The following is a 16,887-nucleotide window of genomic DNA, read 5'->3' on the forward strand; positions in this document are numbered from 1 at the left end:
ACGTGAGTCGCAGCCTGACAGACTGTGAGCGTAGGTACTCTCAGACAGAGCGCGAAGCTTTAGCTCTAGTATGGGCTTGTGAGAGACTACATCCTTATGTGTATGGCAAGAGATTTGATTTGGTCACAGACCATAAGCCATTAGAGGTTATATATGGCCCTAGATCCAAACCATCCGCACGCATTGAGAGATGGGTCCTCAGATTACAGCCATATGATTTCAGAGTTGTATACGTACCTGGGAAACAAAACATAGCAGACCCATTGTCACGGCTGCTGGGCAACACAGCACAGAAAGAGGTACACAAACATGATTCAGAAGAGTATGTTAGATTTGTAGCAATGAGTGCCACACCCAAAGCACTTACTACACGAGAGATAGAGGAAGCCTCTGCTACTGACCCAGAATTAATTGAGGTACGCAATGCAATAACAAGTGGATGTTTTGATAATTGTAAACAGTATGCACCAATTGTTAACGAGCTATGTACTATTGGATACATTGTGTTACGGGGGACACGCATAGTGCTGCCTCAGAGACTGCAAGCACGAGCACTTACACTAGCCCATGAGGGACATTTGGGAATAGTGGGAACCAAACAGCACCTCAGAACCAAGGTTTGGTGGCCTGGCATGGAGAAGGCAGCCGAGAAGTACTGTAAGGCCTGCCATGGATGCCAGATTGTAGCCAGACATGACCCACCAGAACCACTGAGATCCACAAGTCTACCGGACGGGCCCTGGCAAGATGTGGCCATAGATCTGCTAGGACCGCTGCCAACTAACCACTCCATACTTGTGGTGGTGGACTACTACAGTCGCTATTATGAGTATGACATTATGACCTCCACAACTGCAGAGAAGGTTGTGGACAGTCTGGAGTCTATTTTCAGCAGACACGGACTGCCAGTTACCTGCAGGTCAGACCAGGGGCCACAGTTCAAGTCTGACGTGTTCAAGGAGTATTGCGAGACAAATGGAATCACACACGTGAAGACGACTCCAAAGTGGGCTCAAGCAAATGGAGAAGTTGAGCGTCAGAACTCATCACTAATGAAAAGGATAAGGATCGCCCATGCAGAAGGACTGGACTGGAAACGTGAACTAAGGAAGTATGTGACTGTGTACCGGAGCATAGAACATGCTACTACTGGGAAGAGCCCTGCTGAGCTACTCTTCAATCGGAGGATGAGGGGAAAATTGCCAGATCTCTGTGGATCACACACAGCGTCGCTGGAAGTACGTGATAGAGATGCAGAGCAAAAGGGAAAAGCAAAGCTCTATGCTGATGAACGACGGGGAGCTCAGTACTCACAAGTAGACGTTGGAGACACAGTGCTCGTACAGCAGGACAAGGTGGACAAGTTCACCACACCCTTCAACGCGACACCACATAAAGTGGTGAGCAAAACAGGGAATCAGGTTGTGGTTGAATCACCAACAGGAGCGAGATATCAGAGAAACACCACACATGTAAAGAGATATGTGACAAACCGACCAACAGAGAGACACGACACACAAGAGGAGACGCAGTGGACGGAGGACATTGCACTTGGAGTGGACACAGAGGGACAGACTAATGACAATCACACTCCACACCACACCCGGATGTCAGAGGTGCCAAAGGCCAGACCCCATAGGGTTACAAAACCGCCTGGAAGGTTCAGTGATTTTTGTCTTGACCTAGGTTGACTTACATTGGAAAAAAAAAAGAAAAGAGAGTTATTGTGCATTGGAAAAAAAAAAGTGTTCCACATGTTACTGTGCAATGGTTTCACAGGTTTGTTTGGAGAAAACGTTTTGTGGTTTTAAGGGTCAGTACAGGGGTTGTTTACGGTACAAGTTTATTTCCAAGGAAAAGAGGGATGTCATGTATTGGTTATCCATCCGGTCACATGACCCGGAACAGGAAACGGATTTGTTGAAGGTACCAGTTGTTATGTAACACCACACACATGTGACGGAGCCGGCCGGCAGTGTGATGTTCCTGTCGGTCTGTAGTTAATAATAAACATTCTAAAGGATACTAAGCTTTGTGCATTCAATTCAGTGGTAAGATTGACACACAACAGCGACTTGTACCCTGGACAAGTGGAACAAGGGGATGGGTCAAACGCAGAGAGTAATTTCACAACACCTAGTGTGTGTGTGGTACTTTAACTTTAACTGTATCCCACAAAGGGAAATGTTGTGTCTGACAGTAAAAGACGTAGATAGACGTGTGTGCAGGAGACAATAATATGTGTTGGAATTGAGCCTATGTTTGCATAAGATTGGCAATAAAAGTTAAAAAGAGCGTCGGAATTTGTGTGACTTCTGGAGATTTCCAAGAGCCGTTCAAAGGATTGGTTCGTTATTAGTTAGTTTTTTGTTTTTGGTTTTTTTTATCAAGGAAACTATCACTGGGATCAGTTATATCAGGGGTCGGGAACCTTTTTGGCTGAGAGAGCCATGAAAGTCAAATATTTTAAAATGTATTTCCGTGAGAGCCGTATAATATTTTTTAACAATGAATACAACTAAATGCGTACATTTTTAAGTAAGAACACATTTTTACAGTATAATGAGTATCTTATTCTTTTTAATAACAATGTTGTTCTGAAGCTAACCAATAATAAATGAAATACTTCTTACCATTAATGCGACTTCTGGTGCTGCATGGTTTTGCTGATGGCTTTGTAGTCTGGTTGATACGTGGTTATTTTTAACACTGTGATTACCAGCGGAATTATTCATTACTTATCGTGTTAAGCAGTGTCAGCTAAGATTGATCTGAGAGCCAGATGCAGTCATCAAAAGAGCCACATCTGGCTCTAGAGCCATAGGTTCCCTACCCCTGAGTTATATGATAAGATGTTGATCAGAATAATTTAGTTCACACCAATACTACTACGCTGGTGGGAATTATTCTAAAATATTGGCTATATTTTTTGTTGTGTTTTGATTGGTACATTAATGGACATAAAAATTATGAATAAAAACTATAATAAAAATTAGGTCATAAGAAAAGTGTGAGTGCAAAATTATACCAATGTGCCTGGTGTGTGTACGCTTAAACTGAACCACTATACTTTAGAACAGTGCTTCTTAAACTGTGGTATATGGGCTCCATCTAGTGGTAGGCCAAAGAAACAATTACATATTCCAACACAGTGTTAGTGTTCAAACTGTGTGTAATGTTACGGTGGTCAAACATATTGAATTTACCGGTTAAATAAAACCTCTGCCTTGTTTTTTAATGAATACTTAGGCCCAGTATGCTACTGTTTTTTAATGTTGGTCATTATGGTGGTACTTGGAGAGCCAAGTGTTTTCTGAGGGGGTACTTGGTGAAAAAAGTTCGAGAACCAGTGCTTTAGAATAATGAACCGAAAAGTGAATCCAAATAAAACTGAAAAATAAATAAATAAATACAATAAATCATAAATATATATAATTTAGTATTTCAATGGTCGCTGAATATATATATATATATATATATATATATATATATATATATATATATATATATATATATATATATATATATATATATATATATATATATATATATATATATATATATATATATATATATATATATATATATATATATATATTAGGGCTGTGAATCTTTGGGTGTCCCACGATTCGATTCAATATCGATTCTTGGGGTCATGATTCGATTCAAAATCTTTTTTTTTTTCAATTCAACATGATTCTCGATTCAAAAACGATTTTTTTCCCGATTCAAAACGATTCTCTATTCATTTAATACATAGGATTTCAGCAGGATCCACCCCAGTCTGCTGACATGCAAGCAGAGTAGTAGATTTTTGTGAAAAGCTTTTATAATTGTAAAGGACAATGTTTTATCAACTGATTGCAATAATGTAAATGTGTTTTAACTATTAAATGAACCAAAAATATGACTTATTTTATCTTTGTGAAAATATTGGACACAGTGTGTTGTCAAGCTTATGAGATGTGATGCAAGTGAAAGCCACTGTGACACTATTGTTCTTTTAATTTTTTTTATAAATGTCTAATGATAATGTCAATGAGGGATTTTTAATCACTGCTATGTTGAAATTGTAACTAATATTGATACTGTTGTTGATAATATTCATTTTTGTTTCACTACTTTTGGTTTGTTCTGTGTCGTGTTTGTGTCTCCTCTCAATTGCTCTGTTTATTGCAGTTCTGAGTGTTTCTGGGTCGGGTTTGGTTTTGGAATTGGATTGCATTGTTATGGTATTTCTGTGTATTGTTTTGTTGGATTGATTAATTAAAAAAAAAAAAAATAAAATTTAAATTTAAAAAAAAAAAATCGATTTAAAAAAAAATAAAAAGAGAATCGAGATTCGAATTCGAATCGATTTTTTCCCACACCCCTAATATATATATATATATATATATATATATATATATATATATATATATATATATATATATATATATATATATATATATATATATATATATATATATATATTTATTTATTTTTATTTTTATTTTTTTTTAAATTTTTTTATATATATATATATATATACAATTTTTTTGTTTTAATTGTAAAAAATAATAATCCATATGCTACTAAATGTTATTTAACTTTGGCTCATGTTTTAGTCCAGTTACCAATCGGGTTCACGCGCATGCACAGTGGGTAATTGCCAGAGGTGTGGACTCGAGTCACATGACTTGGACTCGAGTCAGACTCGAGTCATGAATTTGATGACTTTAGACTCGACTTGACAAAATGTAAAGAGACTTGCAACTCGACTTAGGCTTTAACATCAATGACTTGTGACTTCACTTGGACTTGAGCCTTTTGACTTGACATGACTTGCTACTTTCCCCAAAACCTAAAGTTTAAAAAGTTATTTGGGAGCGCTCCGTAGCTTTCATTTTGTACATGTCTGTCTATCAGCGTGTGTGCTGCGTGTCAGCGTGTGTGCTCTCAGCACAACAGCCAATCAAATTAGAGCTACGTTGTTTTCATCACACAGCATTCAGCCAATCAAATTGCAGGACAACCAATGAACAAGAGTTGTCAAACAACGCGCCAGTGAGAAAGATTTATACCAAAGTTGGTTTCGTTCGGGTATAAAAACTACGACTTGGTCAACAAAAAACGAATTGCCGTATGCAAATCACGCAGTTCGAATATTACAGACGGAGACGCAACAACTTCCAACTTCGTTCGACATTTGAAGTTGCACAAAGAAGGGTAAGTTTTGAATGTAAGCTAACGTTTATTGGCTAAGTAACATGACTTTTATTTGCTGTGTAGTTAAATCAGTGAGGCTGTAAACTCACTGCTAACGTCATAACCATAGACATCTTATAAGTAGACGCAGCATCGAGCGCTACTGCTTACTGGCGCAGACGAGACGCGGGGCCGCCATCTTGGAGTGGTGATCCGCTCCACTCAGTGCAATTCATTTGGCAGGAGCAATGAACTGTCAGCGCATTTAATTCATTTTACCTCACTGGTTACCACTCATTTTCACGCGCTTTTTTGTCATACGTGTAGCTATGATAACGGACACATGTTTTATTATTCATAGTTTGCTTAACAGTAATAGAATATTCTTATATGCTATAAGTGACCAGACGTCCGAGATCAAAACTGGGAATATAAGCCCAGAGAAGGGGGAAAAAAACAGTCAGCTATTTTTAAGTTGAAGAAACAATATAATTACGTTATATATACATGCGTATATCCTACATAAACAATGTATGAATACATTAGATATCTATATATCTTATAGACCGTATCTCTGTTGCTGCAGCAGCAGAGAGTTTATTCTGTCTTGACACTTTGTATTGATATTTTGTATTACATTCTTCCCTTAAATGATAATGTTTACAGTGGTTGTTATATATGTATTTTTTATGTATGTCGCTTTGGATAAAAGCGTCTGCCAAATACTTAAACATATATAAACACCTGAAAGTCTTTATATCAGCTAAAACCACCAATCTGTTTCACTGGATTCAGAATAAAACCAAATGCTGTCTTACCCAACAATGTTAGTATTTGAATATTGTTACTTGAAGACTTATTCCTGGTTACAATTATACTGTTAAGAAAGTATTGTCGTATATTTTGCCTAAAATGAGAATGCATCATAATCAGTGGCGTCTGGTGAATTTTGTTTTAGGTGGGGCTGAAAGTTTGTAAACCAAACCCCTGTAGGGGCGTCATCCTCCCCCAGAAGATTTGTTTGTGATTTTCACATACAAATATTGAAGATCTTTGCTCCTTCTCAACTCTGTGGTAATGTTATTTTCATAAAATACAAACAAAAGTACATTAATGTTAAATCTTACTTGTGAAAAGTAATCCCCCGATTCCTATTTTCAACAGTCCGCTCATTTGAGCAGGAAAACGCTGAACACCAGCCCGGCATCTTTGTTTTCTACCTGTCAACTGTCAGTTTAGGCTGCTCGCCGGCTCCTCATCACCACTTCAAGATGCAATTTGCTCGCGTCACAGCAACCAATACTGCGTCTATATATAAGATGTCTATGGTTATAACATCATTTCAAACACAGCAATATGTTGCGTCCACTGCAGTTTGCTACCTTATTCATACTTTTTGTCAAGTGATTTTTTTAAGCAGGGTTGCATGAGGTACCTACAATTAACGTTACGTTAGTCAATGTATCACACACAGTAACACAACGTTAAGACGGCGGTCAGCAGCACCGCATATTTTAGCCACCTACAAAAAGACAAACATAGTCAAATAAAGGTCAGTTAAAATGTATACTATATTAAGAATATGTGTACATATTGCAGAGGGCCCTGACATCTAAAAAGTACAACTCTGTTCATTGTTATGTTCATGTATTTGTTATGTTTTTCATGTGTACACACACATAAACACACATACAGTATGAGATGAGATCAATGAGATAAGGTAAGAACAGAATAGAAACTGCTGTGGAACTAGTTACAATGCAATATGCCATGGAAATACAATGTTAACACTTTTGTACAAATAAGTACAGTTGCACCTGTTTTTGCAAATGTGTTTATTCTGTAAAGGAATGAGTTAAATGTTTAAAATTGTTTAAACTATTAAAATGACTGGTTAATAGTGCTATTATGAATTGCAATGTCAGTACTATTTTTTTTCCTGCTATTTCAAATGCACTTGTTTTAATAAATAAATACAGCGGTTTAAAAGCATACACAATCTGTGTAAAAATATTAGTCTGTGGTTAAAAGGACTTGAAAGGACTCGAAACTCAAAATGCAGGACTTGTGACTTGACTTGAGACTTTCCAGTCTTGACTTTGGACTTGACTCGGGACTTGCCTGTCCTGACTCAGGACTTGACTCGAGACTTGAGGGCAAAGACTTGAGACTTTCTTGTGACTTGCAAAGCAATGACTTGGTCCCAATTACTAATTGCCGACACTAAATTTGCATGTGCATAAAAACCGGCTACCAAACGACCGGCTCACAAATGGGAAAGAGCCGTTCAAACGACCTGATTCGTTTGCAAACGTCACATCGCTCGTGACTTCTTCTGTACGCTACAATATTAATATAAACTCATGATACCTATATTTAACTGTAACTGTAGAGTTTGGTGCCCAAATACAAACTAACTACACTCGTTGTGTTATGTCACAACAATAGCCCTTATTGAAATAGACCATTTATTAAAATGACCTAAAAACGGTTTTTCTAAAACAAAAACATACACTACAATGGAAAACTAATAAACACATGGGAAGCGCCGCCGAGAGTTACTTCCGGTGTAAATGCGGAAGTAGAGTATTTGTAGACTTATAAATAAATAAATAACTTCCTCGTTTTGTATAAAATAAAACTAAATGAAGTATTATCTCCGTAATGTAGAAGTGAGTGTATATTACTGGTGTCCGTCCAAGTTGTATAAATGTGGCGTTTTAAAATCGTCACTACGGCGAGAGCAAGGCTTCTGCTTTGAGGCGTGTCAATAAAGCACCTAGAAGGTTGGTCTTACAACAGGATGCGATTTTTAAAATGTCAAATTATTTATTGTTATACTCTGATGTTGTTAGGCGATAATGCGCGTTTACCGTTTAAAGGAGACAGTGGTGGAATCCTTTGATGGAAGTAGTAAGATTGGGAGTAAAGTGGGACCAATTAGCTCAAACGTGACTGCGTTTGGAGCCACGATACTAAGGGACAAAAGTGGGTATGTAAAATAAAATGCCGCCACCCATTTGTTGTAAAGTTTATGTTTGTAGTTTATTGCAAAGAGACTGGAACAGCTCTCGGAAACACAGGACGATTTATCGCTGAATCAGCACATGTTGTACACTACAAACACAGTCCTCCCGGGACTTCCGGTCTGCTCTGCTGCTAAGCATTCTGGGTAATGTAGTTACACAACAATTACCAAAACGAACATACCGTCGACAGTCCGGCCAGCTATTTGTAATGTTTCTTCATTTTCGTAATACTGGAATGTCTATATACGGTGTTATATTTAAGTGTTACATTATTTGTTATCAATCTGTATGTTTTAGGGATAGTTTCGAGGACTAGTTATACGTTTATTTTCTGTAGCTTCTTGCTAGCAATGTAGCTAGCCTAAATCTAGATGGCGCCCTACTGTCAGACCAGCTAATTGTAACGATCGTTCATGGTTATAATACTGGAATGTTGACATCATGTGTCACTTTTAAGTGTTCTATGAGTTATATCGAACTACATTCCTATTCAGGGGCAGTCTCCAGGAATAGCTTACTTTTGGGCTGCTCATTTTGAGGAGTAAGGAGGAGCGCCGATTGATTCGGTGCACAGTGCTGCTCTCAAAATGAAGAAGATACTGATCAACTTTTCCAAGAAGATGCGAACAGGCACGCCGGACAGCGGCTGTGTACTCTCTGTGGGATACGAGGTGACTAAAGGGGAGCTGAAAAACATCCACAAGGCTGCCTGGAAGGGCAATTTGGCCAAGATTGAGCGTCTGGCCAAGAGCAGTGACATCAACAAGGTCGACCAGCAGAACAGGTGAGCGTTTCATCTGATTTTACACAGATTCGAGTCACTAATCCACTGAAAAACACCTCTATAAACACCCCACACTGTGCATGTCCATAGTGAGCATATTTAGTTTGAGCTTTAGTTATCGATAGAGATGTCCGATAATATCGGACTGCCGATATTATCGGCCGATAAATGCTTTAAAATGTAACATCGGAAATAATCGGTATCGGTTTCAAAAAGTAAAATTTATGACTTTTTAAAACGCCACTGTACGGAGTGGTACACGGACGTAGGAGAAGTACAGCGCGCCAATAAACCTTAAAGGCACTGCCTTTGCGTGCCGGCCCAATGACATAATATCTACGGCTTTTCACACACACAAGTGAATGCAAGCATACTTGTTCAACAGCCATACAGGTCACAGTGAGGGTGACCGCATAAACAACTTTAACACTGTTACAAATATGCGCCACACTGTGAACCCACACCAAACAAGAATGACAAACACATTTCAGAAGAACATCCGCACCGTAACACTACATAATCACAACAGAACAAATACCCAGAACCCCTTGCAGCACTAACTCTTCCGGGACGCTACAATATACACTCCCCCGCTACCCTCCACCACCACCACCTAAGTCCCACTCCCCTCAACCCCGCCCACCTCAACCTCCTCATGCTCTCTCAGGCAGAGCATGTCCCAAATTCCAAGCTGCTGTTTTGACGAAACGAGAGCTGAGCCTGAAGGCAAAGCTCTCGGTCTACCGAGCTATCTACATTCCTACTCTCACCTATGGTCATGAAGTGTGGGTAATGACCGAAAGAATAAAATCGCGGATACAAGCGGCCGAAATGAGTTTCCTCAGAAGGGTGGCTGGCATCTCCCTTAGAGATAGGGTGAGAAGTTCAGTCACCCGAGAAAGACTCGGAGTAGAGCCGCTGCTCCTTCGCTTGGAAAGGAGCCAGCTTAGGTGGTTCGGGCATCTCGTGCGGATGCCTCAAGAGCGTCTCCCTAGGGAGGTCCTCGTTGCACGTCCTACTGGGAGGAGACCCCGCGGCAGGCCAAGGACCAGATGGGGGGATTACATCTCCTCTCTGGCCTGGGAACGCTTCGGAATTCCCCAGGAGGAAGTCGCTAATGTTGCTCTGGAGAGGGAAGTCTGGGGGTCTCTGCTGGAGCTGTTGTCCCTGCGACCCGATTCCGGATAAGCGGTTGAAGATGGATGGATGGATGTTTTGAGGCATGTTAAAAAAAATAATGTACAAACCCCGTTTCCATATGAGTTGGGAAATTGTGTTAGATGTAAATATAAACGGAATACAATGATTTGCAATATTCAGTTGAATATGCTACAAAGACAACGTATTTGATGTTCAAACTGATAAACATTATTTTTTTTGCCAATAATCATTAGCTTTAGAATTTGATGCCAGCAACCCGTGACAAAGAAGTTGGGAAAGGTGGCAATAAATACTGATAAAGTTGAGGAATGCTCATCAAACACTTATTTGGAACATCCCACAGGTGAACAGGCAAATTGGGAACAGGTGGATGCCATGATTGGGTATAAAAGTAGATTCCATGAAATGCTCAGTCATTCACAAACAAGGATGGGGCGAGGGTCACCACTTTGTCAACAAATGCATGAGCAAATTGTTGAACAGTTTAAGAAAAACCTTTCTCAACCAGCTATTGCAAGGAATTTAGGGATTTCACCATCTACGGTCCGTAATATCATCAAAGGGTTCAGAGAATCTGGAGAAATCACTGCACGTAAGCAGCTAAGCCCTTGACCTTAGATCCCTCAGGCTGTACTGCATCAACAAGTGACATCAGTGTGTAAAGGATATCACCACATGGGCTCAGGAACACTTCAGAAACCCACTGTCAGTAACTACAGTTGGTCGCTACATCTGTAAGTGCAAGTTAAAACTCTCCTATGCAAGGCAAAAACCGTTTATCAACAACACCCAGAAACGCCGTCGGCTTCGCTGGGCCTGAGCTCATCTAAGATGGACTGATACAAAGTGGAAAAGTGTTCTGTGGTCTGACGAGTCCACATTTCCAAGTTGTTTTTGGAGACTGGACGTCGTGTCCTCCGGACCAAAGAGGAAAATAACCTTCCGGATTGTTCTAGGCGCAAAGTTGAAAAGCCATCATCTGTGATGGTATGGGAGTGTATTAGTGTCCAAGACATGGGTAACTTACACATCTGTGAAGGCGCCATTAATGCTGAAAGGTACATACAGGTTTTGGAGCAACATATGTTGCCATCCAAGCAACGTTACCATGGACGCCCCTGCTTATTTCAGCAAGACAATGCCAAGCCACGTGTTACATCAACGTGGCTTCATAGTAAAAGAGTGCGGGTACTGGACTGGCCTGCCTGTAGTCCAGACCTGTCTCCCATTGAAAATGTGTGGCGCATTATGAAGTCTAAAATACCACAACGGAGACCCCCAGACTGTTGAACAACTTAAGCTGTACATCAAGCAAGAATGGGAAAGAATTCCACCTGAGAAGCTTAAAACATGTGTCTCCTCAGTTCCCAAACGTTTACTGAGTGTTGTTAAAAGGAAAGGCCATGTAACACAGTGGTGAACATGCCCTTTCCCAACTACTTTGGCACGTGTTGCAGCCATGAAATTCCAAGTTAATTATTATTTGCAAAAAAAAAATTAAGTTTATGAGTTTGAACATCAAATATCTTGTCTTTGTAGTGCATTCAATTGAATATGGGTTGAAAAGGATTTGCAAATCATTGTATTCCGTTTATATTTACATCTAACACAATTTCCCAACTCATATGGAAATGGGGTTTGTACTTTGTGACTTCAATAATAAATATGGCAGTGCCATGTTGGTATTTTTTTCCATAACTTGAGTTGATTTATTTTGGAAAACCTGGATGCATCGGTTTAATGCATCCAGCGGGGCATCACAACAAAATTAGGCATAATAATGTGTTAATTCCACAACTGTATATATCGGTACCGGTTGATATCGGAATCGGTAATTAAGATTTGGACAATATCGGAATATCGGATATCAGCAAAAAAGCTGTTATCGGACATCTCTAGTTATCGAGCATTGCCTTAATCGTCTTGGACGCACAATTCAGCAGAGCTGCACAGCCATTAATGGCTAAATCAGGCTGAAGAAACAAGTCTATGTCAGAAAACCAACAAATTTAGCTGAACTGCACTAATTTTGTCAAGAGGAGTGGTCAAAAATTCAACCAGAAGCTTGCCAGAAGTTTGTGGATGGTCACCAAAAGCGCCTAATTGCAGTGAAACTTGCCAAGAGACATGTAACTAAATATCAACATTGCTGTATGTAGGGCTGCAACAACTAATCGATTATTAAAATAGTTGCCGATTAATTTAGTCATCGATTCGTTGGATCTATGCTATGCGCATGCGCAGTTATTTATTTATTTTTCTAATTAATTTAATTTTATTTTTATTTTTTATTTTTTAAATAAACCTTTATTTATAAACTGCAACATTTACAAACAGCTGAGAAACAATAATCAAAATAAGTATGGTGCCAGTATGCTGGGTTTTTTTCCCAATAAAATACTGGATAGGATAGAAATGTACTTTGTCTCTTTTATCCGATTATTAATCGATTAATCGAAGTAATAATCGACAGATTAATCGATTATCAAATTAATCATTAGTTGCAGCCCAAGTTGTATGTATACTTTTGACCCAGCAGATTTGGTCACATTTTCAGTAGATCCATAATAAATTCATAAAAGAACCAAACTTTATGAATGTTTTTTGTGACAAACAATTATGTGCTCCAATCACTCTATCACAAAAAAATAAGAGTTGTAGAAATTATTGGAAACTCAAGACAGCCATGACCTTATGTTCTTTACAAGTGTATGTCAACTTTTGACCACGACTGTATGTCATGTAGTAACGGGCACATACACAATAACATGTAATATTTACGTATTTTGCTCATTTCAAGCATACGGCAGCACCGTAATTTCACAAACGCATTACCACGGCTTTTTCCTTCAACAACAACACCGACTACTACTACTTAAGAACCTATATTTCTCATTGTAGCGACTTTATCACAAACCTTATTTGTTTATGTTGTTAACCTCTGTTAGCAACTTAGCACAGCAGCTAACGATAGCTCCTCTCTGCTGCTCGCTCCGTGTTTCAAATGTTTAGCTACAACTCTGTTTAAAAGTGCCTCTCCCCATAACCGGTGGCTGAAAAGTAGTTTTTAATTTAACAGCCAGCGGCTTTCACCGCAGTGAGCGAGGCAAAGCTCCATTTATCACCGAAAACAAGCATGAGGCTATAAACCTAACGTAATGAACAAAAATAATGAAAACTGCTTCGACATAGTCACGGCTAACTAATTACTTTATAAGAATATACAACACATTACTACTTACAACAAAAATAATCAGAGTACTCTCAACACTGGTTATCTAGCAACCTTAAGCGCTTTGCACGTATACCGCCATTCTGTATACATGCTTTGGTCCGAATTGCTCAAACCTTCCTAGCACACGCTGTTTCACACCTGCTGTTTGGCTCTTAATAAATCTGGCCCTTACTGTACAATGTCTGCTCTCACTAGGATGCAGACTCTCAGGATGTTCATATCTTCCTGTTTAGATGAAAAATTAATCTTCGCTAAGAAAAAAGGTGGATGCAAACGAGCGTGTTTTCGTGTCTTTCTCGCCATCTAAGTTGGCTGTCAAAGTTGATGTCCACATCCTTCTACTATCCAGGTGAGCGGCGTTATTTATAATTGAGAATTAACTTTCACCAACTCACAGGTGCTGCAGCAGCTCACCGTCTGATGTCAATATATCTGCACAGGCTACTTACCTCTCTGTGATCAATGCGCTGCTAAAAGTAGGTTCTTAACCTTAGCGCTTATAACTATATTGTTAATACTTGGTTAATATTCAGGTCACGTCATGTAAATTGAGTATTGTTTGCGCTTTTTAGATGTTTTTAGTGGGTTTTATGGGCGTACTAGATACAATCATGTCATGGCTCCCATACCTCCATTGTTTGCTGACTTTTACGATTATTTACGTGTTAGACTGCATTAAAAAAGACGTGTGCTTGTGTCTCATAAGGATTGTGAATGATGGATAAAATTACAAAAAAAGTGCATTTTCCCCTTTGATAAACCGTAGGACTTGTTCAGCCCCAGATCATGACGCTATAAATGCTTCACTATTTTGTTGCTACTCACTTATGTCGCCAGTTCATTAAACAATAAGGTCTGTGGGTTGATAATAGGGCTGCAACTAACGATTATTTTGATAATCGATTAATCTGTCGATTATTACTTCAATTAATTGATTGATAATCGGATAAAAGAGACAAACTACATTTCTATCCTTTCCAGTATTTTATTGGGGAAAAAACCCAGCATACTGGCACCATACTTATTTTGATTATTGTTTCTCAGCTGTTTGTACATGTTGCAGTTTATAAATAAAGGTTTATATAAAAAAATATATATATATAAAAAAAAAATATTGCCTCTGCGCATGCGCATAGCATAGATCCAACGAATCGATGACTAAATTAATCGCCAACTATTTTTATAATCGATTTAATCGATTAGTTGTTGCAGCCCTAGTTGATACAAATGACTACTTTAACGTGCAGTGGTACTTCAACTTACAAACTTAATTGGTTCAGTGACTCACAGATCTCTTAACTCAAAACACTTGTAACTCAAATCAATGCCAGTGGGATGAAATCAACACTACCATTTTAACATGTAATATGGCTTTTAAAAATACAATCAAACATTTAGACCAGGGGTGTCCAAAGTGCAGCCCGCGGTGTGTTTCTTTTATTGGCCAGCGACAAATTCTACAGACAAAATAAACATGTCTCGGATTAGAACTTCAAACCAAAAAGAACAACATAGCCCAAATCCCCCCAAACATGGGAACTGACAAGACAAATGGCCGACAGGTTGTGCTTTCTGTATATAGTCTTTGAATGATTTCCGTGCATCCTGTCATGATGAACGTGTACAAATTTATTGAGAGATATGGTAAGTTAATACCTCAAAAAAGGTTCAAGTAGGTGGAATGATATTAAAATTAGTAGAGAATAACAATAGGAAGAAATTAAATATGTCAGGGGAGTTAGATTAGGTCGGTGGTTCTCAAATGTTTTCACCAAGTACCATCTCAGTAAAAACGTGACTCTCTAAGTACCTCCATAATGACCAAGATTAAAATACAGTAGCTTAGTAGGCCCAAGTATTCATTAAAACAAGGTAGAAGTTCTAGTTAACAATTATATTTAATCATTTTGGCCGCAGTAACATGAGCACTAACACAGTAACACTGTTTGAATATAGGAAAATAAAACACTGCACTTTAATAAAGTGATTTTTTTTTGGCATACCACTAAGGTGAGAATCACTGGATTAGATTTCCTTTGTTACCTATCACACTAAGATAGGTTTAGATCAGGAGTGTCCAAAGTATGGCCAGGGTGACATTTTCGGTCCGCAGCTTGAGTTTAATTGCCCCTCACAGCAGATTGTCAAAATAAAATCAAACAAAAAACAACAGTAAAAATGTCAGAAAAAAGACAATGTAATGAGGAAAAGATGAAACTTTGATAACATTACCTAAAATATGCTTTGTCACCTATTACACAAAAATATAAAAATGGCCCTCCGCATGCTTTGACTTTTCATTACACGGCCTCTTGGTGTGAAACGTTTGAACACACCTGGTTTAGATGATAACTATTGTCCTTCACATCCGTGTTCTTCCTTTCCATGTTTGGAAAAACCAAGTTATGTCCATCTCTAGCTACAAGCGAATACTAGCAAGTATTTGCTACGAGGATGCCAGGAACTCACATTTTTGCTTGCAACTTAAAGCATAACAGCTCTTATCTCAAATCACTCTTAAATTAAGGGCACTCTAAAGTTGAGGTACCACTGTATACAAGTTTACTTTCCATAGTATGGTCCTTTCAGGAGATATACTTGCATAAAATGCTAATTGAAATGTGAGGGGTGTACTCACTTTTGGTAGATACTGTCTCCATGTAACTACATGCATACAAAACAATGCCTCTCCCCTTTAACAGGACGCCACTTCACCTCGCTTGTGCCAACGGACATGCCAGGGTGGTGAGATTCCTTGTGGAGAAAAAAGCCAACCTCAATTTAGGCGATAACCACAATAGGACCGCTTTAATGAAGGTACTCCTGGACACATGATATGCGTTTTGTAGTTGACGGTCTTCTCCTGATCCGTGTCAACTTACCTCTTCTAAGGCGGTGCAAGGCCAGCATGAGCAATGTGTGAACATTCTCCTGGAAAACAATGCAAACCCCAACCTGGTGGACGCAGGCGGCAACACAGCTTTACATTTGGCATCAAGTTTCTCATCCATCTCCACTGTTATCTTGCTCTTGAAGAAGGGTGTTGATATTGATCCTACAAATCTGGTGAGTCCTTAGGCAGCCTATTAAAGAAACTGCATTCTAATGATTTTGTGCACACTAAAACAACACTTAAATGGGACCTACAGTAGGTAAGGTTGTATTTTGCATAATTCCTGTGGGAATCCTGCCTGTGATTGAAGCATTAAAGTGTGGGACTTTCCAGGACTAGCTGTAGTGTGCTCTAACAACCACCAGGTAGCTTCTATGAGCAGATAATACTGTGTCATCTCTTTCTCCTTCGGAGTTTTATCAGGTCGTTCTAGTGCATTCTTCACACATTCTTCACTCACACTTAAAGTGAAGGATGAGGCAAAAAAATACAAGCTTAACGACTCTATAATGATTTTGCACTTTGCTGACTTATTTATGTATAGTGGAACCTCGATTTACAAACTTAATTTGTTCTTGAACGGGGTTCGCAAATACCA

The 16,887-nt window shown here is 38.9% G+C and overlaps 1 protein-coding gene across 6 annotated transcripts in view; it reads left to right on the forward strand.

The window, feature by feature from the left end:
- Positions 1 to 7,820: 7,820 nt before the first annotated feature.
- LOC133646874 (ankyrin repeat domain-containing protein 26-like) overlaps positions 7,821 to 16,887 on the forward strand; it is a 75,055-nt gene continuing 65,988 nt past the window's right edge. For 3 of the 6 annotated variants that reach the window (XM_062042734.1, XM_062042735.1, XM_062042740.1), the window contains exons 1-4: positions 7,821 to 7,973; positions 8,711 to 9,000; positions 16,099 to 16,213; positions 16,289 to 16,462. In XM_062042734.1, the coding sequence (XP_061898718.1) occupies positions 8,804 to 9,000; positions 16,099 to 16,213; positions 16,289 to 16,462 (486 nt within the window). In that variant the 5' untranslated portion in view covers positions 7,821 to 7,973; positions 8,711 to 8,803. Of the gene's footprint in view, positions 7,974 to 8,000; positions 8,180 to 8,201; positions 8,422 to 8,710; positions 9,001 to 16,098; positions 16,214 to 16,288; positions 16,463 to 16,887 lie in introns of those variants that run through there. The other 3 variants (XM_062042739.1, XM_062042738.1, XM_062042737.1) reach the window with 3 other exon arrangements.

This window comes from Entelurus aequoreus, linkage group LG03, assembly GCF_033978785.1.
Source record: "Entelurus aequoreus isolate RoL-2023_Sb linkage group LG03, RoL_Eaeq_v1.1, whole genome shotgun sequence".
Lineage (NCBI taxonomy): Eukaryota > Metazoa > Chordata > Actinopteri > Syngnathiformes > Syngnathidae > Entelurus > Entelurus aequoreus.